The sequence below is a fragment of the Mustela lutreola genome, chromosome 7, assembly GCF_030435805.1.
Source record: "Mustela lutreola isolate mMusLut2 chromosome 7, mMusLut2.pri, whole genome shotgun sequence".
NCBI lineage: Eukaryota > Metazoa > Chordata > Mammalia > Carnivora > Mustelidae > Mustela > Mustela lutreola.
Window position 1 is genome coordinate 89,930,834 of NC_081296.1, and position 26,792 is coordinate 89,957,625.

The 26,792-nt window shown below is 44.6% G+C and overlaps 1 protein-coding gene across 5 annotated transcripts in view; it reads left to right on the plus strand.

Moving 5' to 3' along the window:
• NPAS3 (neuronal PAS domain protein 3) overlaps positions 1-22,442 on the plus strand; it is an 845,279-nt gene extending 822,837 nt beyond the window's left edge. For 4 of the 5 annotated variants that reach the window (XM_059181882.1, XM_059181877.1, XM_059181879.1 and 1 more), the window contains 3 exons: positions 12,389-12,536; positions 16,021-16,145; positions 17,910-22,442. In XM_059181882.1, the coding sequence (XP_059037865.1) occupies positions 12,389-12,536; positions 16,021-16,145; positions 17,910-19,300 (1,664 nt within the window). In that variant the 3' untranslated portion in view covers positions 19,301-22,442. The remainder of the gene's footprint in view (positions 1-12,388; positions 12,537-16,020; positions 16,146-17,909) is intronic. The other variant, XM_059181880.1, reaches the window with a different exon arrangement.
• The last annotated feature ends 4,350 nt before the right edge of the window (positions 22,443-26,792 follow it).

Consider the following 26,792-nt stretch of genomic DNA (forward strand, 5'->3'; position numbering starts at 1 on the left):
CAGTGAGCTAGGGCAGTTCATTTCTTCCCATGAAGCAAAGGTCTCCAACAAATATGCTTGATGCCATTCTTTCCGATTTACTTTTATCTCATTTTCAGTAACCAGAATAATTTGAGAGTGCTGAAAATAAACAACTCCGCCATTCACTATTGTGCTAGTCACCTAATTTTTCTGGTATCGTGCCAACTAATAAACAGAGAAGGTATGCTTTTAAATTCTGTGATTTTTTTCATTACTTGATATTGACATACTGGCTATTGCTTTATGATTTAGCCTCCTAACAATGATTGAGTTCACTCTTTCAACTCATCCACACGACTTCTAATTTTAAGTTCTTTTAATAACCTCAAACACATGAAAAACAAATAAAATGAGCTGATAATTCTGCACAGTAAAATACACTTCACATACTTAGCTATCACGCTGTGGAATAACTCCACAATGTCAAGTAGCACACAATTAGTAAAACTGTAGGGGGAGGAAAAGGAGTGTTTTGATCCTGAAGAATTTTGATCCTAATCAGATTGAAATTTCAACATTCTTGTAGTGCTTAATATCTTCAATCACACACACACACACACACACACACACACACACAAATCAAACTGATGCCAATGTCAGGTTTTGCATTCTGTGACTGAAATAAAATGCTAAAATATACAAATGCATCTCGCTTTGTACAATAAACATTAACATCATTATAAAGTAAGATTGAGTCTAAAATTGTGTGATGGAATGTCTGATGTTTACCTAATTCTCAAACCAAAGCCAGCCCAGAAACAAAATGACAGAGCATGTAATAAGTCTTGGTTGTGTAAACACTAGAAGAAAAGGCAAAAAGCACAGGATCCTCCTGTCCAAAGCAGTAGGCTATTAACGAAGGATGCCTCGACTGTACCTTCTTGGCAGGAGAAGGTCATGGTGACATAGAATCAGCTGAAGAATAAGATAGAATTCTAAAACAAAGGGACGGTTCAAAAATAAACCACATTAACTATTTAGCTTTTCTTCCTAGAGCTATTGGCACAATTCCTGTTTCTGTGCAAGAAAGACAGGTTTTAGCCAGCTGATAACATTTCCTGATATTTTGATATCTGTCTTATGCTCCAGTTTACAGATAAAAGTTTAAAAGACTCTATAGTCTTTGATAACTCAAAATGCAATCTTTATCACTTATATCTTTTTCCTAGCATAGGCATCTGTAAATCCATAGATGAACTTGTCTCTAGAATAAGGAAAGTAAAAGGGAATCAGCTGCAGCAGGAATTGACAACTTCCATCAGTTGAACCAAGAACTTTGGACCATTCACTCTCCCACTAAGTTAACATGAGACGCCCGATAGTTCACTGGCTTTCAACATAAAGAATCACTAAGAATCGCATTATCTGTACCAACATGGTGGGTGAGTGAAATTATACTGGGATTCTAAAACCAATGGGGTAGTAGGACCTCTTCTTTCACACGGTGACCAAAGAGCTCTGATTTTTCTTTTTTTTTTTTTTTTCTTACGCCACCCTACTGGAGTCATTGAACCCAATGTCACTGACTCTCCAGTCCAAACTGACCCAACCAACATTTTGAGGTTTGAATTCTCGACTACTCATCTAAGGAATTATTTGAGCATCTTGGCCTATCAGGCTCCAGTCCTCCAGGACTCAGGAGGTACTGACCTCAGATGACCAGTCAGATCTCCCTTGAGTCTGACACCCCTCTTAGCTCGATCATTCAAGAGCAGCGCACCTGTCTACCACTCTGCTGATAGCCCACATATAGAAGGGCAGACCACAAATGCTAAACCAAACAGAGAAAAATCCAGACTTTTGTCTGTAGAAGTTGCTCAACTTGTCTTGAGATATCCCCGGGGACCTTTCCAGCTCAAATGCACGATTCTAAAACCTCGACAGAGTGGCGAAGAGAGACTTCCCTTCTCTCTAGAAGGTTGTGCTCCACTAGCAAGGCTCAAGGCTCTGCCACTATGGGACTTCCAAGAAAAAGGAGCCAGAAATGCTAGAAGTGGTTGCAGTTTTCCCTTCCTAGGACATTACCCAGGATAATGAAACTCTGCGAGAGTTATTTCAGAAGGCAGAAAGACCTGCAGGTTGTCTGTGAGATCTTATAGAATTAAAAGGCATGGCCCACCCAATATATTTGGGGGATGTTAAAAAATATATAAACATTAGCCTCAGTCTTTATTTCTTAATTACAAAATTCTATCCTCCTTAACAAAAGTCATGCCCAGCTACCTGGCAGAACGCGTTGCACACTGTTTTGCATCAATAACCCCTACACTTCCCTCCTGAAGGCATCTCATCGCCAAATGCAAGCCGACTGCTTAATGCAGGACTAATTAGTATATCCCCTTCCCGTCTGCAGGCCCTCCATTGTAATTCCTTCCCAGCTCATTTTTTTCCACAACCGCGCATCAATCAAAGTAAGTGCCCTGCCTGCCTCGGAAACACAAGATGTCCTCCGTGCATTTGTCATCTGCCACGCAAACAAAGGGGGAATTTAATTGTTGATCTGGGGAGGCAGCCGCCGCACAGGGGAAAGGAAGCTGTGGTGGGGGGAGAGAGGAAGGCACAAAGTTTGGTGGGTGGGCCAAGAGCAGAAAGCCTAGGGTACTTCTTTCTAGGATCTTACTTGGGCTTTCTTGGGGCCGGGCCTTCAGGGATTTAGCTGCAACCCGATCATTGGCTGGACATTTTCCCCAAAGCAAATGAGTTTCTCTTCTTCCTCTGTATGAATGTGAAAATGCCACTGAAAGAAGATACGCATCACAGCTACCATGTCAGACGGTTTTCAGAAGCCAGGTCAGCCCGCATCATGTGCCTGTCCATCAGCCAAAAAAAGAGAGTCACAGAGAGACAAAATAAAGTCAGGGTTTTATGCAGAAGTGAATGACCTGCATTATCTTTATCTTTTTGTTTTTCCATTTTTGGGAAAATACTGATTTTGGCTTTTCCAGGCTAAAGATAGGCACATAAGAACAGAGCCCAACGAGGGCCTATCAGCTGAGTGTCCTTGTGCCACCGCATTATAGAAATGCCCACCCCCAGCTTACTGAGTCCAGACCTGCAATTAACAAGCTCCCTAGAAGACTCCCATGCGGGTTACTGGTTGAGGACGGACTTAAACTGACATTTCGAAGGCATTCTTGTACATTAAGTAAAAATAAATACAAAGTGACTAACAATCTTAGGGGGCTTAAGATTCCCCTCCTGTAATCTGAATGTTGTGAATACCAGTAAAATACAAGTAGCAAACTGGCCCTGAGGGTATCTGAGGCAGTGTTCACTGAGTAGGTGATTACTTGATAAAGAGATGGACTTCTTTACAAAAGTGCAGGGTTTTGAACATCAGTGGAGAAAGCTGTTAGAGTATAAATAGAAGTAACAATCAACTCATAAACAAAAGGAGGTCTTTCAGTTTTTTCCCCCAGGTTAATATTTTTCCACGTACTTTTTCCGTGTGTGAAGACAAACAGTAACATTTTCCCTGTCCAATTCATCCGACATCTGTGCGTACTGTACACAGAGCTCTGTGGTATTGCAGTAAGGTTTGAACAATAACTAAGGTGTGGTCTCTACCTTCCAGGAGCTTATGTACTGGTAGAAAAGATAGCATGAAAATAGCCCATTTTGAAAAGGTAGCATCAAATGAGGACTATTGAGATGGATAAAACACAGATATCCCAGAGATTGGGGTGGGGGTGAGGAGTGGGGCAACAAGGGGGGGGGTGGACAAGAAATTCAGAGACACCCCATCTTGAAAGAGGATGGCAGGAAGCCAGGGTGGCAGGAGATGGGCAGAGGTGCAGGGTCAGGGACATTCCAGGCTTAGAAGAACATAAACGGACACAGAATCCAGCAGTACACCGTCTTTCCTCTCTACCCAGGAAGTAAGCGAGAACTTCGATGGGACGGATATTTTCTAATACAACCCTAATGTGGATCCCTGGGCTTTTCCTTCTTACTATTTCAGTTAGTAGACGCTTTTATGGTCATAAAAAAGAATACCTGATATTTCAGAGAAATTAACCCCCTCATTGCTCTTATAAAGCATGATCAGAAAAAAAATACTTCTAAGACATCCATTTTAACCTAAATCAAGCAAAATAAAATCAGTTCCATCACTTTTTGTACTCTATACAAGATTAAGAACAAAATGCTGGTGAAGTTTTATAACTCTTTTCCTTAAAATGTTGATGTAATGATACCTTGCCTATCTCAAAAAAAAAAAAAAAAAAACCCTCCAACTTTTCCTTGTTTAACACAGATGAGGGACAGTGATTTAATTTGTATATGTGTTTAGCATACAATGGCTTTTCCATAAATTTAGCACTAATTAAGGATCAGGTCATTTAAACTTCTTTATGAACTCTGTATCCCCTCTGGCTTCCTAGAATTTTTGGTGGGGCACATTGACTAGAATGCCTTCAGTTCCAAGGGACAGAAAACACAAGCAAAAAATGACGTCAACTTCCTCTGTACTTGTCTTCAGTTTCTCCTCATGATCAAAAGACAGCAGTAGCACTATCCATCACCAGTCCCTCACAAGACAATGTCCCAAGTCAGGAATGGGTCCATCACTATTCTGTGCTCATTTTTTAAAGAAATATTCATCATGGCCCTCCAGGAGAGAGAGCTCCCCCGGCCCCCCACACCATGTCCCATTGTCCAGCATTTCACCAAGTGTCCAAGCCTGAGCCACACACTGGATGCAGTGACCGTGACTGACTTAAACAATCAAGAGTTCTCCCCCCAGGACTTGGAAAGGTCCCTGATCAGGGAAGAAGTGCTGCTTTCTCCTCCCTCCTCCCCAGCGTGAGCACTGCCCCTGACACTGCCACAGGATCTAGGAAAGTGGTTGAGGGTCAATCCCAGGGGCTCCCAAGGAGCACATTTTCTTCCTTTATCGTTCTTTTCCCTTCTTTTTTTTTTTACCTACATGAGAAGATGAAGGTTAACTGAACCCATTTGTGGTCATGGTTTCATAATATATGGAAATCAAACCATCGTGCTGTGTGTTTAACACACACAGTGACCTTTGTCAATTATTTCTCAATAAAACTGGAAAAAAAAAGGAATAGCCATTCAGTGGACACCCAACAGTGACTGCTACTACCTGGGAGAATCTGACACATTTTCACAACAAAGTCCTTGGATTTCTGAAAATCTGCACAACAGGGGCACAAATGGCACGTGTCTAGGCTCCTTTCAATACTCTTGATTTTTGCCAACACTAGTTTCTGGATACATGTGCCTCACCACGTATATATTTCATGTTAAAGATGTTTAGTGACCCTCATAAAATGACCTTATGCAGAAACACAGGGTCCATGAGAGACATAGAATAAATCTGAAACAAAGATCCAACCTCATCCTTTCGTCTTTTCTTAGTTCTCCCTACGTTCCAGCTTAACCTTGCTCGATACTTCATTTTTTAAAGGAGGTGAAGAATTCACCCAGGCCAGGTCAGACCCCCATACTTTCAGACCCTCAACCCGCTTTCCCTAGGAATGATCACAGTTGTAAGTGTCTTAGTGAAAGTAGTTAAGTATCTGTCTCCCATAGAAAGGCAAATGCGGGCGCCTGGGTGGCTCAGTGGGTTAAAGCCTCTGCCTTCCGCTCGAGTCATGATCCCAGGGTCCTGGGATCGAGCCCTGAGTTGGGCTCTCCGCTCAGCGGGGAGCCTGCTTCCTCCTCTCTCTGCCTGCCTCTCTGTCTACTTGTGATCTGTCAAATCAATATATATAAAAAAAAAAAAAAAAAAATACAATCTTTAAAAAAAAAAAAAGAAAGAAAGAAAGAAAGAAAGGCAAATGGAGGTAAGTCCTTTTTTCAGGATGAAGAAAACTTCCCGAACAGTTCCCAAAAAGAGAGACCTCCCCATGGGTTTCAACTCTCCCCTATTTCACCATATTCCAAATGTAAACCAATCACTGGTAAGGGAATGGGATTACATGACTGAGACTAATAGTGGGACAGGCTCACAGCCAATCTTTACATACTTGGAGATCCTCCAGGGCCTGGCATGGAGTAAGTAGGCACTCAAAAGAATATTTATTGAATGAGTTAATAAATCCAACATTTCCCTCTGCTCCTAGCCATCAAGTTTTCTTAATTCCCTGCTGAAGAGTTCACTGCTTCCCTTTATATGGCAAATCCTTACCCCCCATTTCCCACCAACAAAGTGTAAGGGCTAGGAAACACCCTGTCCTTAACTATTTTAGGTCAAGAAAGTCAGGAATTAGTGGTACAGAAACGCCAGCAGAACTGTAAACAGCTTGAAAAAAAAAAAAATCTGAGATCTCAAATGTCACTCATGCCAACCATCACTGATTTTTTACTGTCCTAGAACAAGATACCATCGGTGTTTAAAAGGCTTGGTCTCCAATTCAGTACGTTATCATGAAGAAAAGAGGAATTTATTTTTTAAACTTCACAAATTGACATGTCCTAAATCAATGAAAAGTTTTCTGCATGATTCAATATTAACAGTTAATAAAAATCTATCAATTGGCAGTGGTATAGGAAAAAACCTCTTCTAAGGTTATAAATCACACAGATAGCGATTCGAGCAGGGCCTGTCATTAGTGTATTAGGGGGAAAATCCATAGATGATGCATACTTATTCACAGAACATCCACAGTCTTCTGTCCTCAAGCTCGTAACTCACATTAAGTATCAAATATCATTAAACTTCACCAAATATTGCCCGGCACATGGATTCACAAAAAAACTAAAAACCAATTTGTGGATGCCTGCTATTTAAGACATCTAGCTCACTAATTGCAAAATCTATAGGAAAGTCTGCACAGCATCAAAGCCTGGGTTGATCCTATGAGCAGCTCTAAATGAAAAACTGTCTCTATTGCAAGTAAATAAAGCATTTAATGCACAGTTTCTGCCTCTAATACTGTTTCTCCTGTGGGTTTTGAAAATGACCTTCCTGTAAGCATCAAGGACTCTAACTCTGAGATAAAGAAACTTGTTCCTGTTTTAAGTCTATGTCAGGTTCATTCCCCTATAGCCCACAGTTTTCAAAAGCAGAGGAAAAAGTAATCCAGAATTAAAAAAAAAAAAAAAAAAAAAGTCCTGTTTCCAGAATGAAGTTCCCTGTCAGCCTGCCTTGGGCCTTAGGTGGAGAAGCAGAGATTAAAGAGTCAGTATTCTTTTTCATGTTTCATCTGCCAGTTTTGTGAATGTAGAAAGAAACCAGTGGCTACAGCTAAGCACCCAACTGTGGTATTAAGTAGGAAGGTGTGATTCGCGCGCGCACACACACACACACACACCCATTACTTGCACGCACTCCACATTAGTGAATCCCAAAATAATATTTGAGATCCTGAGAGAAACACCCCCTCTCCATTCTCCACAGCCACTGGTGAAGGTACCTCACGGAGGGGTGAATGGCGCCGCAGATGCGTCCTCCTATCGCCATGACGATAATGAAGCTCTTTGTTCAGCTGTGTGAATGTGAAGTGTGCGATCTCCGATGATCTCACCATTTCCTATTTATTCTATACTTACCTGAATACGCCAAGTATTGCCGCTTTTTAATGCATATGCAAACCACTAAAATGTCCTTTTGTGAGACACTTTGCTAAAAGGCCGCTTTTGATATGTGTTCTTCGTCCCCTCTTCAAACTGAATTAGACTGCTTCCTTCTTTTTAAGACACAAGCAACTCACTATTTAGAATCTTTGGCTTTGATTTGGTGGAACAGCCCAACAGGAAGAGACCATGTTCTCTTTTTTTCTCCATATTTCTGAAGGCAAACTTGTACTGATTTGTTTTGATTTACTAACAGAATTATGTTCCTGCCACAGACACAGGCTTCCTTTATGTCCTTTCAGTCAGTGGTCTATTCCTGGGGACAAAGTTTTCCCAAGGAAGACTGAAGTCCCTCTGTTGGTGGCTGCGTGCAAAGCCATGGATGTGTGCCTCGGCCGGAGTTCATCAGGTTTGGGAGGAGAGAAGTTCTCCTCTACAGGCAGGACATTTCTTGAATGCCTACTGCTAAGCTCAAACCGAGAGGCCCGGTGATATTTTTTAAGGATATCCAATAGCACAGAGCATTCGGTCCTTTGTGAGGGAAGTGTGTTTGGCATAACGGGTCACGTGTCCTAAAATGGTAGTTCCCTGAAGGTTTCTTCTGATTGAGCTCTATTGGTCACTCCCTTCACCATTGGGGGTGGGTGGGGTTTTAATGCCAATAGCCAAAAATTGTCAGATGAACAGGACTGGAACACTTCAGCCAGGAGGATTTACGTCTCTTTGTAACATAGTCTCCTCACAAAGGTGGGGTCACCCCTGTCCTCTAAAGAGCACAGCCTGTAACTCAAAGCACCTTTAGCTTGCTTGTGGGGTGGTGCTGATGACAGCTTCTAGGTTCTCCTCAGACCAGGAGCAGCCAAGAATAATTGGTTATGCCCTAGACTTCAGAGTAAAAGAAACAAGTTCTCGCGTGCTAGCAGAGGCGCTCAGCATGGCCCCTGGGACCATTTGAGATTGTATGTGAACCTGGGAAACCCGTGTCCATCCATCCTGTACCTTCATAATTATCCTGTATAACCTCAGTAAAGGCTATCGAAATGTTGGGAGAGCCCTAAAGAAAATTAATTCCTATGGTACAACCTCAATGATGTAATTCTAGAGAGGTTGTGATGTGACCAGCGAATCCGGTGAGGGGCACACAGGCTCTTCTACCAAGTTGGGGACCCCAAATAGCAAACTTTGAGATAAATCAAAGAGAAGATGCCACATTATGTGTTGAAAGTACTCAGATGTATCATGGTATGAAGCTAAAAATACGACCCACATATAAAATTTCTTTCTCTCTCTGCTTCTGCTCTTTATAGTTTGAGCACATTGTTATGAACTTGGTCTGCAGCTCTTTGGTTTGATGACTGTGTATCTCTTTTCAAGGGACAATTAGCTATTTTTTAAGGACTTCCATATCAAGTAAGTTACAACGTGCTTTTTTCGGATTTTCCCCACAAAGGGGATTTTAGGAAATTGCCTGACACAGGCATTCTCTCATTTCACTCCATTATCTAAATCTAAAACACAAAAATAAAAACAACAGCCACTGGATTAAAGCGAATTGGAAAAGTTTTTGTGTTTTTTTTTCAAGTTGTCTAATTTATTACAAACTAAAAATCTCTTTCAAACTGGCACCAAGGTGGCTTTTCTTCTTGAGCTGATTAGGACCACATGAGCTCAGGAAAAGCTGTCAGATCCTGCCTCTGGCGCAGCTGGAATGATCCAACTGATTTGCCAGTATGATTTTTTTTTTTTTTTTTTAAAGAACGAAGCTTCATCCCAAAGTCATAAATTTATATTCTGGAGCCCCAAGCAAAAATGAGTCCTTGTTCATGTTAAAAGAAGCAAAATTCCATTGTGACTTCTTCTTATGGGACCTTCTGGAAAACAAAAACAATGAGGGCAATATTTTGGTCCCCGTTTCCTGCTGTAGTGGGAGCTAACTTGGCACCTTCTCTCTCCCTGTCTGGCTTCCCACTGACACGTGGAGGTCACGTTCAGAAAACAGTAGTCCTCAGAAAAGAGCAGAGATCTGTGTCTAGGCCAGAATGTGCCTTCACCTCTTAGGAGTTGTCACGCTGGGCCAGGGCAAATGAATGGAACTGGTGAAATTTGCTTTCTTCAGCGGACCACGCTGGGCTCCCAGACCTGCTCTGTGGCATTCTCCACAGCAAGTCATGGCACCCAAGTAGCTGCCTGACACCCCAAGGAGCCCAAGGGGGTCCCCTTCCTCATAGTCCTTCCACAACCACTTCCTCACACAGAGACCTACCAAGCCTGCCTATCCCAGTTAGACTCCTGTCTTTGCTAAAGAGAGCCTAGCCTCTCCTTGCTAGCGAGGCCATCATCTTGGCCTGCGTGATGAGAAAGACTGCATTATTGGGCCCTAATAAATCTGTATTTATTCTCAGGAAACAGAGCCATATCGCCTTAGCTCCAAGAGACGACACCACATCAGTCTTGCAGCCCCTTTCATGGCACATACATGGAGCTCACCAAGGAGCCAGATGTTTTACTCTCTATGCATTTCAGAATTGAGATTTTGTTTCTTTCTTGTTTTTAAGCCAGAGAAAGTATTATAAGGAATAGGGGGGTGGATTTTTATGTTGATTCTGCCAATTCTAATTTAACTTTAGAATTCCTTTCTTACTTCTCCCCTTTCTATGCACTGTAACCTGGGGGTAATTTTTTTTTTTTTTTTAATTTTGCTTATATATAGTCAGAGTCCAGTCCGGAATCCCCAGCCGGGCTGGGCCGATCTGGCTAACCTGCCATCTCAGCGTTTTCTTCACGTGAGCATCCAAGAGCGGCCTCTTCATCTCTTTGCCCTCGTTAAAAACCGTAGATATTTGCAATTATCCCTCAGTCCAGAGACAACGGCAGACAGAACCTTCCACCAGCCACCACTGGGGACGCTCTACGTTTCCCTGGGTGAACACAGTGGGCAGAATTTCCTCCGCCGTCCTCCCTCTATTAACAGTTAACCAGGTTGAGAGGATTTGAATAAAAGCACGTCTTGTTGCATGCAACAACGATTTGACAGAAGAGCTGTATGGCAGACTGAGTACTTTGCCGCTCTCAGCTTCACCACGCAGTTTTGTAGCCTGGGAAGCCATGCATGCAGAATGGCAGAACTTACAATCGCCTACAAAAGGAGAATACAATGCTACCTGTGGAGCCTCGCCGCCGAGAGAAGATGACAGTTCCGGGCCTTAAAAATACCCCAAACTACTGAACAGCCTCAGAACAGAGCTGGCCACTATGGGAAGCCCTCGTCAAAGCAAATCTTTCTCAAGCAACTGCGAAGGCATAATTATTAAATTTTACAACCACGCGTTGAGCGCGTCGTGGGGCGAAGGGAGAAGGGGTGACAAGCGCTGGAGCTTCTAGGTTTCCGGACCTAAGATGCGGAGGGGGACCTTGGATCACTTTTGGAGCCACGAAGAGCGACTCAGACGTGACGGGATGAGCTTCCACAGCCTTAAAACACGGCTCTTTTCCAAAGTGACTTCCCCTTACCCATCCAACACCCCCCCCCCAAAAAAAAAAAATCAAAATGTACTTCATGAAACTATTGTATATGAAGCACTTATTAGCCGTAATTAAATGGACAATATGAATTTACTACGTCTTTAGGACTCTGGCTTGTTCTGGTTTAGAGCAAGATGATTAATGCAAATACATATTACTTGAGATAACCATTTAGCAGCTAATTTAGCCAAATTTATTACAGCAGTTAGAGGTTTTTCATTTTAGCAGACGGAGACAAGGACATGCCAAAAAGTGGGCAACGTGGACGAGTGCACACTGCCCTCTAGTGGCCAAGCGCCTGGCGCGCTTTCCGGGGGTGTGGAGTCCCCGCGATCCCTAGCCAAGTCATAACAGCGGGTTTTGAACGTTTCCGGCATCCTTTTAAACCATTCCTTTCCATAGCACTTTATTTCAGGGGATGATTTACTGCACTTTCCCCTTTTACTAGCTTAGGAGTACCCAGATACAAATCAAATCAATTTCAACTTGGCAAGATTTTGGTTAAAGTATCATTTTTAACATCTGCATTTTAAAGCTCTCCTTCAGTGGGTATTTAATGGCACCGTTTCACATTACTGATTGTTTTTACTTGTTCCTTCATTTGGGGCCATATTTCAGAGGCTGTGTGGAGCTGTCACTCCATTTGGCTCTAGCCAAATCAATTCCGTGCCTCCCTTAGGCCAGGGTTTCTCTCTGACTTGGTTGGGGGATTTCTTCTGCTCCAACAGTCAGTGAAGTCTCACCAGAATCTCCCCTGACTGACCAATGTAAATTTCGTTCATAGGCGGACTATAAATTCTGCTCGGCAAGATCAAAAGGAGCAGATGTATGGGGACACTGGTTGGTATTGCTTGCACTGAGGTGAAATGATCAAAGACAGGGGGTAAAGCTTCTTCGGAACCATTCAAATATCCGGGATCTCAAAGAGATCTACCTCGCAGCTATGAATAAATCACATACAGATTTTCCTTTGTTAGCGTCTGACGTCAAACCCATTGACAATATCCACACCACATTAGGTATTCTGGGAGCCAACAAGATTCATAGTCCTTTTATTCTTCCTTTCACACCATGATTGCCCAGAACGGAATCAAGTCTTGCTCCAAATGCTAGTAACCCTCGCTCCACTGAATTGTTGATTTTATTTGTCCTGCTAATGGCATTCTACATTAAGCTTACAGAAGGGCACCCCTGGCTTAGCGAGGGACCTCCCCCTTCTAAGCTCGCCGTTTTGCCGAGATGATAATCATTTGGTCCCCGTCTTAATACGCAATGCCTTGTGTTTTTGTTTTGTTTTTGCCCCCAGTGCTGAATAAGGGCCAGTGTGTGACGAAGTACTACCGCTGGATGCAGAAGAACGGAGGATATATTTGGATACAGTCTAGTGCCACCATAGCTATTAATGCCAAGAACGCAAATGAGAAGAATATCATCTGGGTGAATTATCTTCTTAGGTATATTTTCTAATTCTTTCTCATTTCTGTGTCAGTTATAAAATATGCAGCCCGTGGTTAATAGCTGACATGTTTTATTATCTTTTGGCAGTATCTGGTGTGGAATTATGTGGAAATTCTGCTTTTCCTCCCACAAGACTCAAAGGAATAGGAAAAGATCAGAGCTATGGTGGAGGGGACCTTCGGGGCACATTCACAACATTTTCAGTAATTCTTGGTCTGTCAACATTTGGGCAGCTCTGAGAAGCTGCTTTGGTTTCTCCCACAAATGTTCAGGCTAGGGGAAAAAAAGATAGACTTCTGCCTACAGATGATGCATTCAAGAAGCACCTGCTTCTCTCCACCCCATGAACTTGCATGCATGCACTCCAGTCCTTGAGAAAAATAAGCAAAAGAGCATGGGGACATGGGTTCAGTTTATCCCACCTGTATCCCAGGCAGGAAATCTTAAGCATATTATACCACATTGGATTCCCTTGGCTTTCAGGTTTTGGTAAGCCGAGGAAACTGCTTTGCCAAAATCAGGGCGATATCAGTGAATAAATGAAAGCCATCTCCTTGTGCCCGATGCCACATGGCCTCCGTCTAGTTTTACTGCTATCCTAATGCGCCCTCAGATTGACACCCATAAATGTGGCTAGGTTCAGCAGCTCTCTAAATTCTAGTCCACAGCCCCATTTCTCTCTTCTTCCCCTTCTGCCTCCCACCTTTGGAGTCAAACAAGCTAAAAGGAAACCAAGACCAACAGCCCAGGTGGTCTGCTGCTGCGGGCAAAATTTCCAGGAGGTTTTCCACCTATCCTGTCCTGAAACTATCAGGAGGCTCACAGCTTGGCTGTCTCCCACTGCCGTCATTCCAGTTTGGGGCTTCTCTTGGCCAAAACCCACCACTCTGGACCCCCACATGGTCTGAATAGGAAAGCTTCCAGTAGGTCTTCTGAATGGAAGTTGGTGCCCTTTGGCTGATAATCAAGACAGGGAGTACCTGAATCCCGTTTTTCTGGGAGACAGCCAAATGAGGGCTGAGATGCTGACAACCGTGGCTCATCGGCACACTGACGCTTCCGAGTGTGTTCGTGTGCTTTGGTGATGACTCGAAGGCATGAATGTGCTTGCTACCAATAACATATCAATCAGACACTAATGATTATTGCTCTAGAGAGGGCCTTAATGTGTACCACTTAAAACAGTCTTCATTTATCTACTTTCTTTTTCCTTCTTTGACCTCTTCTACTCTACATTAATTCTGTCTAAAAGTCCAAGTATGTGTATTTTGTGTGTCTTTCTCGGAGGCTTGACTTTTATGCGAACTTTCCCCTGTGTTTGTTTGTGATATGCTCAAGATGGGTTCTGACATCAAGGAATCCTTTTGCCAAGATGTTTATGGAACGATGGCGTTGTGTAATGCAGGTTATAAGAACTCATATGCCAGAGAGAAAATGGAATAAGGTGTTGTGGCATTAACACCCTTTGGCTGGTCAAAAATGGTGTTGTGCCAAAGAGACCCATTACTACCAGAAAGCAGGCATTAGTAACAGAGACATCACAGATTAGAAGACATCTGTCCCCCGCGCTGAGGTCACATAGGGTACTGACGTCATCCATGTGCTTGCCCCTCCCATTCAGGGAGATTTCTTTTGGTCTGGATCTTTCTTACTGCCTCATTGGTCCCATGACGTCCTACTCTGCCCCCAAATGGAGGCAATGAGATGGGTTAAGGAGAGGTTAGTCCATGAAATTGGGGGTCAACACCCTTATCTAGCCTGGGATCAAAGGATACACACTCCTAAGTGTCTGGTGATTGTCATCCACCTAATTCCATAGGGAGAGGATGGAAGACCAGTTTTCAGACTCAAGAACCTCGATCTCAAACATGGTAGACCTATCTCAGCTGACCCAAAGACTCACCGTGAGTTCAATAATAAAAGGCTACAAGTTGGGTGACCAATGACTTGTGAAGGAGACCAGTACAGATGGGCATTAGCCAAGGAAACTGCACCATGTCTTCTGTTCATCGGCATCATGTCTATAAGCTAAAGATCCAGAAAAAAAGGACTTGACCTTGGCAAAATAGCAACTACTAAATATTAGCAAAAGAGCAACTTACTGAAGTTTTTTTTTTTCCTCTCCCACATTCCTGTCCTTTGTTCTTCCCTGAGCGATATTTTTATACCACCTCGTCCTCCTCAGAATCCCTCACTTCCAGGTCCATTCAGGCCTCTCCTTCCCTGTTCCAAAATGAACACTCCTCTACTGCTCTTCTTCCTGTTCCCTCATGTGTTGCTAGAATCAGGGACTCCAGAGTGTTCAGAGACTGCTTAAGTGCTAAGGCCACTATCCCCCCCATTAGTCTCATCTGATTGTTGAAAGCTCTGCCACTGAAGCTAATTCACACTATGGTGCAAATGCCTGACTATCCATCTTAGTGAATTAACCCTCCCAGCAACACCGACCATTATAGAGTAGCTACTGAAACCATGGCTCTTTGATATCGGCATTTCACTAGAGATTAGCAAATGGATCTATGATCGCCCCTTGTAAGGGACATTGGCCAGCCACCAGGTAGGGTAGAAGAAGCCTTTTCCCACTTCAAGGCAAGGGGCTCTCCTTGTGTCTTGAGATGACAGGAGCCCATGTTGCTCATACACTGGGCTGGCCTTCAAGGGGCATTTCTAGAAGATAACCAACTCAAACTGACCGAACGCAACTCTCTTTGCCAGAAGAGGCCTCTTTCTGAATTAAAAATAGAACAAAAATTAAGCCCATTTGTGCAAACGGGCTTAGATCCATTCTGTTAGGGCCTCTTTCACACTGGGACTCACCCCACTGCAATCAGAGTCCCAGCTTAACAAGCCACAGGTGTACACCACATGAGCGGCTGAAAATGTGATTGTAATGGGTGTGTTGACAGTTTAGTAGCCATAATCCATGCATCCCGAGGTGCACCTGTGCGTCTGTCAGATCATTAGGCGCCGAGGGCTCAGCACACGACCTCCCCCACCCCCAGTCGCTTTAGAGCCTTCAGAACAGCTGAGAAGCCCCATCAAGGAACCAAGATGAGGGCACTGAGGCAATGGACTCCTTAGGAGCCCAAGAGATGACAGGGCACACCAGGAGGCATGGGCAGGCTGAGCTGAGGGTACTTCTCACCCTCCCTCTGTCCCCAGGTGTTCAACTGGGACAAATGTCAAGCAGCACAGTGCTCCGGCCCCCAGTGCTCCCTGATTATTTAAAAGCCTTTTAGGGGCTTTCCTGTGGCACGCGGGTGTTCAGCCGTTGTAGCGGGGTGCAGCTGTAGCCACAGTGTGCAAAATCCCAGCTCCCACACAAGTCCCATGGGGAGCTGGGAAATGCTTTCTCGCAGTGGCTTTTAAACTCTCTCAACTCCAGACACTTGGGGACAGGAGTGGGGAGAAGATGGTCCACAGCAGACCATCGAGAATGGGTGTCTGCTCTCCTGATGAGTGCCTCCCTCCCCCCTGCAGTAATCCTGAATACAAGGACACACCCATGGATATCGCACAGCTCCCCCACCTGCCTGAGAAAACGTCGGAATCTTCGGAGACGTCCGACTCTGAATCAGACTCTAAAGATACCTCAGGTATTACAGGTATTCCTCCTTCTCCATGTTCTGCGCTCACGGCTTGCCCGTCCAAACGCGAGGGGTGGGTGGTGGCCCGAGGGTGGCCCTCGGAGCAGAGCAACGGTTCCATGGGTACAGAGACATAGGTCACATTGAGCTGAAACAGAGTCTCTTTCACCACACGTGTGTGTGTTTACGTACTGCCTATATACATCTGTGCACACATATAGATGTATATATATGTATATACACATACGTGGTGTCTATATGTGCATGTGTGTGTCATGTATATGTACACATATGCATGTGTACATGCTTTCTATACACAAATAGAGACTGACGGATTTAGCAATTGCTCCATGTCGGCCCTCCACTGGCCACACAGAAGGAGTCCTGCCCCGAGCCCCTAGCTAGAGTTGGGCTCTTTAAACAGTAACATCTAAGACAGTCTTCATCTTTCAGCCCCAGATATTCACACCCTTGCCAAGCTGGGGTTGAGCCTCCAAAGCGGGATACTTAATGGCATTGGTGAATGAATCTTCGGAAAGTAGACTTACTAGTAGTTCTCTGGGGCAAAAGAAAGTTAATTTAAAAATTTATTTTTCCTCCAATCCCCAATTCCCATTCCACAGACACTCTTAGAGCCGGGGAGGAGCACAGAACTCACAGAATCTTACAGCTGCAGAGACTCCTAAACCTCTTCTAATCCAACCTCTTCTATGGAAATGAAGTAGTTCCACAGTTTGCCTGAGGTTCTAGTCTAGGCTGCCATCCAAAAGCACCACAGCAGAGCCATAAACTCAGCATCTTCCTTAAGTCTCCTAAGCTGCATTATTGGGAAAATCTATTCTCCCTCTAATGTGCGAGATGGCTAGGGGTTGCCCACCACCATTCTCCATCCCTAGGGCACCTGCTCTCCAGGCTTGTATGCCCATATCCCTCTACCCTGGACATAACTTCAGGGAAGCAGGAGGAGATGCCAAAGCACAGAGGATCTTGACTGTTTTCTTATCCTAAACCAAATTCATTTCAAAGTTCTTTAGTAGGGCAGAAGTTCTAGAATAGACAGGCTCTCCTCCTTATTTATGTGCGGTGCGGGAGCAGGGAACAAAAAAAGACGACAGTTCCACGACCTGCCCCCACAGAGCCTATATTCTAGTTGCGGGAATAGATCAAAGTCAATAAAAATAAGCACCGTCTGATTCCCTGCATGGCTAAGCACTACAGAGAAAAATAACTTCAGGAATTAGGAGTGTGGTTTTCAATAATGAACAAATATTCACTCACGGAGGGTTGCAGACCTCCATAGAAAGTCACCTTGCATACCATCATTTTTCTGTGTCACTAATGTCTTATTCCAGGTTATTGACTCTGACGCCCTGAATATTTTTGTAGGACTTCTCCAATGTTAATATGCCAAACGATCACCTGGGGATCTTGTTCAAATACAGAATCTGATTTAGCAGGCCTGGGTGAAAAGCTGAGATTGTGCATTTGTAACAAGCGTCCAGGTGATGCCAGTGCAGCTGGTCTACAGACCACACTTGGAGTAAAGGCCCAGCTAATAGAGGCACCCGGAGAGAGAGAGAGAAAGCCCAGGCTTTAGGTGACTAAGGTCGGAGAGCAGCTCAGGTGGGGCAACACACCTCCCTAGTCCTGCCACACCCTACCCGTCCCCACCCTTCCCCACCCCACCCCACCCCGCAGGGGGACATGGGTCCTGCCCTGCTAATTTGATGTCTTTGGTCTCTTCTCTCCCCAATGCCACCTCCGGCCACTGGCCCCACACAGAGGACAACGAGAATTCCAAGTCCGACGAGAAGGGTAACCAGTCCGAGAACAGCGAAGACCCGGAACCCGACAGGAAGAAGTCCGGCAACGCGTGCGACAACGACATGAACTGCAACGACGACGGCCACAGCTCCAGCAACCCGGACAGCCGCGACAGCGACGACAGCTTCGAGCACTCGGACTTTGAGAACCCGAAAGCGGGCGAGGACAGCTTCGGCGCGCTGGGCCCCATGCAGATCAAGGTGGAGCGCTACGTGGAGAGCGAGTCCGACCTGCGGCTGCAGAACTGCGAGTCCCTCACGTCCGACAGCGCCAAGGACTCAGACAGCGCGGGCGAGGCGGGCGCGCAGGCCTCCAGCAAGCACCAGAAGCGGAAGAAGAGGCGGAAACGGCAGAAGGGCGGCAGCGCCAGCCGCCGGCGCCTGTCCAGCGCATCGAGCCCCGGCGGCCTGGACGCGGGCCTCGTGGAGCCCCCGCGGCTGCTGTCGTCCCCCAACAGTGCCTCGGTGCTCAAGATCAAGACGGAGATCTCGGAACCCATCAACTTCGACAACGACAGCAGCATCTGGAACTACCCGCCCAACCGGGAGATCTCCAGGAACGAGTCCCCCTACAGCATGACCAAGCCCCCCAGCTCCGAGCACTTCCCGTCCCCGCAGGGCGGCGGGAGCGGCGGGGGGCTGCACGTGGCCATCCCCGACTCGGTCCTCACCCCGCCGGGCGCCGACGGCGCTGCAGCCCGCAAGACTCAGTTCGGCGCCTCGGCCACCTCGGCCTTGGCCCCCGTCGCCTCCGACCCGCTGTCGCCCCCCCTCTCGGCGTCCCCTCGGGACAAGCACCCCGGGGGCGGCGGGGGCGGTGGTGGCGGCGGGGGCGGCAGCGGGGGCGGGGCTGGCGGCGGCGGCGGCAGCGGGGGCGGCCCCAGCGCGTCCAACTCCTTGCTATACACTGGGGACCTGGAGGCGCTGCAGAGGTTGCAGGCGGGCAACGTCGTGCTCCCGCTGGTGCACAGGGTGACGGGGACCCTGGCCGCCACGAGCACGGCCGCGCAGAGGGTCTACACCACCGGCACCATCCGCTACGCGCCCGCAGAGGTGACCCTGGCCATGCAGGGCAACCTGCTGCCCAACGCGCACGCTGTTAACTTCGTGGACGTTAACAGCCCCGGCTTCGGCCTCGACCCCAAGACACCCATGGAGATGCTCTACCACCACGTGCACCGGCTCAACATGTCGGGACCGTTCGGGGGCGCCGTGAGCGCCGCCAGCCTGACGCAGATGCCCGCCGGCAACGTGTTCACCACGGCCGAGGGACTCTTCTCCACGCTGCCCTTCCCCGTCTACAGCAACGGCATCCACGCGGCACAGACTCTGGAGCGCAAGGAGGACTGAGGCGCCGCCCAGCGCGGGCCAGGGCTCCGCCCGGAGGCATCGTCTGCGTTTTCGTTTAGACCTTTTAATTCTAGCACTTTGAATTCGAGCAGGTCAGCGTCCTCTCTCACCACGACGAACCCCCGTCCCACCCCCTCTTTCTTTAACTTGACTTATTCTTTCCTGTAAAGATATGTTTATTTTTTGCCTTCAGAGAGTCAGATGACCAGTTGCCTGCCATTTTGTCTTCTTCTGAGATGTGTGTTGGGTTGTTTTGCTTTCCTTTGCATCTTTATTAAGATGTCTTTAATGTGCATATGCCTCTGCCATAGAATACTCAGTCTTGTGGTCAAGAGATTTCTCAAGTGACAACCATGGGGTTTCTTCAGCAAGATCTTGATATGATCAAGATTGAAAGAGACAAGCATAAACAATGTGCCCTGTTTGACTAAGTCAAATGAAATGGGGTGGTTTTTCTTTTGTTTTGTTTTGGTTCCTAATTCCTTTAAAAAAAAAAAAAATAGGGGGATAGTATTTTAGAATTTTATGCAGAATTTAATTCTCTTTTTATGGTTAAGATTTTAAGATTTTCTTACTTGCACATAAAAATAATTTGGGTTCTTAAACTTAATTTCTGGCCTGTGACTAGAATGTTAAAAAAAAAAAAAAAAAAGTTGGACTAAATGTTAATTACTGAAACATTAACTTAATTTCTAAAACCATGGTGCTATCATTTATTAATCTGTAATGTCTTCATACAAAATGCAGCTCCTGGGCTGGGTTTTGGGGAAAAAAAAAAAAAATGTGTTCTGTCCTGGTCTGGAGTCCGCTGCTGCAGTCTCCTTGGTTAGTTAAGACAAAGCCCTCATTAACGTTTGCTGCAGGACTTAAAATTTTTTACCTCCCAACTAACAAACATAGCCTCACATTAAATTTAATGGGTCAGTAAAGCCCTTTTTAAAGGGGCTTTTGGAAAACTCAATCAAACTGATTTGAGGAGCAGTTTAGATACATACTGCCTTTTTTTGAGCTGTTTCTTTTTCCTTTTCTCAGTCTAACTGAGGCTAATTTTTACAACTTCAGTAACACTTCAGAGTAAAAGAAAGAAAAGATATTTAACATGTTTTTAATTTTTTTTTTTTTCATTTCTTGCTACGAAAAAAAAGGAAGGTTGTATTCTGGGGGACTGATTTGATTTGATGATTTTTTTTTTCCCCTTTGGTTCTCTTCTTTCTAGGTGGAAACCAGTACGGTTTAAAACTAAAGAATGGGTTAATAAGCTTCAAACAGATAACTGCAACTGAAAACTGCACATTAAGTAAAAAAGAGAAAAAAAAAGAAAAAAAAAAGAAAAAAGGAAAAAAAAAGAAAAAGAAAAAAAAATCTCCTATTTTGTCTTTGTTGCCAGAAATCAGTGTAGTGTCAAACACTCCAAATGACTGTCAAGTATAAATTCTTCTTCCACTCCATCTTTGGCAGCTGTTTTTAAGGCATCTAATAACAGATGTGAGAACTGTAATGTGTGCAATGTGTACGTGTCCTTGGCTGTCAGTCCCATTGCAGTTTCAATGTGTGTTGCTATATGCAGTATATACTAAGCTAATGTAGTTGTTTTGTCCTTTGTCTTCTCTGTGCTCTATCTCTAGTCCGGAGTGGTCCAGTCCCATTCCTACAGTCCTAGTGAATCAGTGATTCTTGGGGGTTAGTGAGTTTTGTGTGGTGGCCTTCCTCCGTAATGTCACCCTAAGCTGCTTCTACTGTCTGTGAATCTTCCGTTCCACTTTTTAACATTCCTGCTGTTGCTTTGCTGGTGTATATTCTCCCAACCTTTCCTTTCTTTCCCTCCCTCTCCTTTCCCCTTTCCCTTCCCCATCGCTCCTCCCTGCCCCCACCCTGCCCCTTCTCCAAAATCTTCTTCATTCTCAGAGATAAAAAGACTCTTAACTAGCTCAAGGTTAATGGAGCCATTTTTTTCCCACAGTGGAGTTCTGGGTATGACTTTTTCTTCTGGAGTGCACCACGAAGCACTGAAGAATACTGCTCAGATATATTAAATAAATTGATGCCATATAGCCTCAGTTGTTAACATTCCCAGAGTCCCTTGTGCTCTACCTATATAAGCAGTGGGTGCTTTTCTTTGGTTTCCTTCCAGGTTGGCTGATGGAGCAATACATACAAAGCAATTAACCAGTGAGACAGAAAATTATTTCAAAGGTCAACCAACACTTTTTAAAAACAAAAGGGGAGGGGATAATGGAATATAGAATTGTCCTATATATTTGTTTATGTGTGCAATGCTAATACTGTAATTCGGCTGTCCTTTGAATATCACTGTGTTGAGTGGTTTCCTCTAGGACCTTTGATTCCGAGAGTTGGGCCCACATCACTGTGGAATAATAAATAAACAAAGCGAAACGCCACAAATTTTACCAGTGAGCTTACTTGAAGGATTTAAGGAGGTTTCGAAAGTGAAGAAGGCCAGTCAGGATATTTAAAGATTAATTTTGGAAGCTCTACTCTAGCTATTGAACAATCAAAGGAATGCACCTATCAGCTACAAAGAACAGCTAGACAGCTGTTGGTTTTTTTTTTTTTTTTCTTTTATAAATGTTTCTGTGTTGTGTCAAAATGATTTCTGGTGATTTAAACTAACAGATAATCACAGCTGCTGTCTAAATCCATAGTGTTTAAAATTACAAAATGAAAAAAAAAACACTTCATTACCTGTGAAGACTGTGTCTGTGTTTTTAACTATTTCTTGTACAAATATATGAAAACTTTTATGAGGAGACTGGTGCCAAGTAGCTGAATAATGGGGAAAGGGATATTCTGTTCGTAAAAAATCTTAGCAGTGTTACCAACTCTACAATATATATAAAAAAAAAATTAAAACATTACAAAGCGACAGCTATGGTACATTTGTTTTGTGTGAAGCTAACCGGACCTAACTTCCTGAGTGCCTGGCTTATTTTGAAACATTTTTTTTTCATTGACCATTGATAATGCTGCAAATCAGAAATGTACATACTTCATTTACAACAGGGTTCTTTTTATACTTTTGTAGATTCTCATACATGTCACACACATGGTTGTCTTTATGTAACTTAATTTTTTCATCCGCAGGTGCCATTTTCATAATAAACTTCTCTTGAATTTGTTACTATCTCGCATCATTTCTTTTACATGTAACCATCCTAACTAATGAATGCTGGTAGTATTTGTTTAAGCAGGTACCTTGGTCATTACCCTTGATTTAAAAAAAAAAGTTACCAAAAAAAAAGATGCATCTGTATTTTTGCTAGTTTTGGAAAAAAAAAAAAAATGCATAGCTTGTGTCGCAATGAGGCCGACAAGGCACAGATTAAGATGCTAATCCAAATACTACACCAAACTTGCAACCATCCTAAATTTTCAGCTACCCCAACTCATTGTCATACTAAGCATATTATGCACATTATCAAAGTTGAACAATGGGCCTGCACGTTAACCGCTATGGGAAGTGTGCATTTTTTCTTGATTAATGCATGGTACGCGATGACAGTTTTCACCCATTAATCATGGAAAATGCACTCAATATTTTCATTTATTATAATCTATAATGTATAACCAACCGTTCCATTGCTTATATCTTCTCTTTATACTAAATATGTATTTTCTTTCTCCAGACAGAGTAAGTCCTGTTCGGGCTGTGTTATTAGTTAGGTCAATGCGCAGCCTACAGCCTGTCACGTTTGAAGGCAGGTTAGCTGGCTAACAAAAAAAAAAAAAGAAAAAAAGAAAAGAAAAGAAAGAAAACTTCAGCTTGCTATCTCTCAGAGAAGGATACAGATGGGTCTCCTGTTAATTCTGTGCTCTCTAGACAAGGAAGAGCGGGGAATGGGTTGAGCCGAAGCAAAAGGCAAACGCTTTTGTCGGAGAACCACCAACTGTTGTAAAGGTCATTCCCTAGTTTAAGCCTTCCATGACCTTTGCCAGTTTGAGGGTGCTTTTTACTAATGGAGGCTTGCGTCAGATCAGCAGACCTGGAAATGTGGTTAGAGTTGTGGGGCCCTCAATTTCTCTATGGTGCCCTCTACAGGTCCTTGAAATAAATACTTGAAAATGTGAAATAGGGAGAAGGTAAGGAAGAATGCTGAATTGGGTTCTCCCAACACTCTTCCAAGGTTTCTTTCTTTTGCTCTGAGAGTCAGAAGAATAGAGTAAGTCAAAACACTGTTGAACCTGGAAGCTTAATCCTGAAGGGAGTGAGTGCTGAAGGCAGCCTGCCCAAGGTATTCAGTCTGGTAGGCGCTGCTGACATTGGCCCTTAGTGATTGTTTCCAGAACTTTCCATAGGGGAGGATCTGCAGAGGCAGAGGGGCACTTATAGCAGTGTGGTACTAGGGCTGAACCTCTGTTGCCTGGTGGCAATGTCTGTCGGCCATAACACTTTATTCTTGGACACCGCTACAGCCCTGTGATCTGGAGGTTGCGGCAATGAGAGTTGAAAAGAAGAAGCTGGCCAGGGATGGATGCAAAGAAATCCTGAAGCATCTGTAGTAGAAGTAGTGGAAATCCTGGATTCTTACCCAAGCTCAAGCCTCCCTTAGTATTAGCAAGTTCCCTGGCCTTTATTTGTACCCATCAAAGCTAAAATATGTCACTAATGAAATGAAAAACCTCTCTGGGCCCAAAAGAGAGCAAGTGAGCTCTGGGCTCAGTACCACAGACAGGAAGCCCTGCCGCCTCCCCGGCCACAGGGCTGGCAGCCAAGCCAGGGCCAGGAGCTCCCAGAGGCGCAAGACCTCTCCCTCGCCAGGCCGGCAGCCAGGCAATGTGTTGAGACTCCGGCGTGCAGGTCATGGACAGAACAGGGATCTGCAGCCAGCTCTCTGCACCCAGCCTCTTCTCTTCCCCAGCCTATACTTAGACTTGTTTATCTGTCCATAAAGAACAAGGGAAAAAGAAAATCTCAGAAAGGGCAGCAGGTGGGACAAGAGGGAAGCTATGCATCAGCTTTTAGTCCTTGCAAATTGGCATTCTGACCCATCTTTGCCTACTCCTAGACAAAGCTGGTTTACACTGAGCACGTTTAAAACAGATTTGAAGTCAACCAGATCTGTGCGCTGCATTGAAGGTAAAACCTAATGTATATTGTGAAGCCTAGAAGATAGTCTGTTCAGGCTAAGATGATGATTAACCAGGTTCAATAAGTAGAAAGAGTGTAGGACTTAGGAGAGAAAGAAAATTACCTTTGCCTGTCATTCACATCATATAGTGACAAAAGGCAAACCTTGTCCTTGGGCATAATTCCTGAAGAATGATCACAACTAGCAGGCTTACAAAATGACTGTGGTGTGCTGAGGTAAGTGATCAGCCTTCACTGCTCCTGCTTTCCCATCTCCCCTAAGAAATCATTATAAAGAAGGGGGCTGACTTGGTAAACCCCCCCAAACACAAGCAATGGCTTGTTCATCTTCATGTCCTCTCTTAGTACCTAGTTCAGTAACTCACAGATAGTCTACGCTCAGTAAAGACCAGCAGAACGCTGATGGGTGAAGACATGTAAGACTAAGAGAGGGAGAGGGAGAAAAAGGAAGGGAGAAAGGAAAGAAGGAAAGGAGAGGAAGGGAGGGAAGGAAGAGGGAATGAGGGAAGGAAGGAAAGAAAGAAAATGAAACAACTTGTCAAGAGGCAAATATTCCACTAGAAATGTCCAACTGGTAACGGCAGGATAGCTTGAGTTTCTATCAAGAAAGGAATAGCAAAGGGGGCAAAGCAACAGGTTTGTTCATTCCTGCCTTCCTGAGTAGTCCATACAGCTGGCACAGAGTTGGCCATCAATAAATGTTGGCCGCAGGATGTGTGTATGTGTCCATCACACAACCTATTCTACATACAGCAATAAATTAGGCAAATCAAATAGAGAAGGGAATTAGAAGAAGGAGCCCAAGAAGTTGCCAACTTAGTAAGCTTTGACATCATATGACACAGACCACCAAGTCAATGGTCTTAGATCTTCAAGTAGGTACCATTTAATAACAAATCCTCACTGATGAGCTATAAACTTGGGTATCATCCCATGAATCTTAGCAACTCTCGTGTAGAAATCATGTCTCCTTAACTCTAGTGGTGAGGGTCTTCCTAGCCCACTATCAGACAGTTGTAATTTTTAGAGGAGGCTGAGCTGCAATCTTGCCTCTGGAGTTTAGTGGAGCCCTATGCTCTCTGAGTGGCCTTCAAAAATATGCAGATGGGGGCGCCTGGGTGGCTCAGTGGGTTAAGCCGCTGCCTTCGGCTCAGGTCATGATCTCAGAGTCCTGGGATCGAGTCCCGCATCGGGCTCTCTGCTCAGCAGAGAGCCTGCTTCCTCCTCTCTCTCTGCCTGTCTCTCTGCCTACTTGTGATTTCTCTCTGTCAAATAAATAAATAAAATCTTTAAAAAAAAAATATGCAGATGGTCATCAGAGTTCAGTAACTCTCTAGGTCATCACCTGCTGTTCCAACTGTCCCTCCAGTAGCTCTAGGGCAGATGTCTTCCCCAGGCTGGGCACTCTCATCCAGGTACATCAGAATTTGTCAGGGACCCTGTATTGCTTTTCTAGGGCTGCTTGCTTTCCACAAACTGAGTGCCTGGAAACAAATCTATTCTCTCACAGTTCTGGAGGCTAGAAACCTGATTTTAAGGTGCCGGCAAGGTTGGTTCCTTCTGGCAGGCTCTGAGGGAGAGGCTCTTCCTAGTGTCTAGCAGTTACCAGCAATCCGGCAATCCTTGGCACCCCGTGACTTGTAGATTCATCACTCCGATCTCTGCGTCCATTGTCACGGGCCATCTGCCCCCTCTGTGTCTCTAGGTCTTCAAATGGCATTCTCCCCACTGTGTCTCTCCTCTTCCAACAAGGACACCAGTCATACTGGATTATGGGCCCTTCCTACTCCAGTATGACTGCACCTTCACTAATTACATTTATAGTATTTTTTTTATGAGAAGGAAATGAAATTAATATCACATGCTGAGGTATTGGGGGTTACAACTATAACTTTTTCAAGGACATAATTCAACTTCTAAGAGGTCTTATTGAAATATGGCACTTGGGGTCAATCAGAGATCTCCATGTGTGCTTTGGTGCCAACATGGGAGGAAGTCCCAGTACATCTCTTGCTCAAGACTCTGAGGTTTGTTTTGGGGGTGTGGGGGATTTCTTAAGTAAATTCTACACCCAACATGGGGTTTGAACTCACAGCCCTGAGAGATCAAGTGTTGTATGCTCTACTGACTGAGCCAGCCAGGTGGCCCAGGACTCTGAGCTCTCAATTAAAACAGCCTGAGAAGACAGTCACTTTCTTAGCAGCCAGATCAAGTCGTTATCTCATCTTGAGCTTCTGGTCAACCAGAATGCCTTGGTTTTTTCCCAAACTTTTGCTAAGATAGGTCTCCCACCTCTTGTATGAGTGTGACCCTCATGTAATGTTGCCATGTGCTTAGGTGAAAAGCAGTTTAACAAAAGAAGTTCACTAGTTCATTAGGCATGGA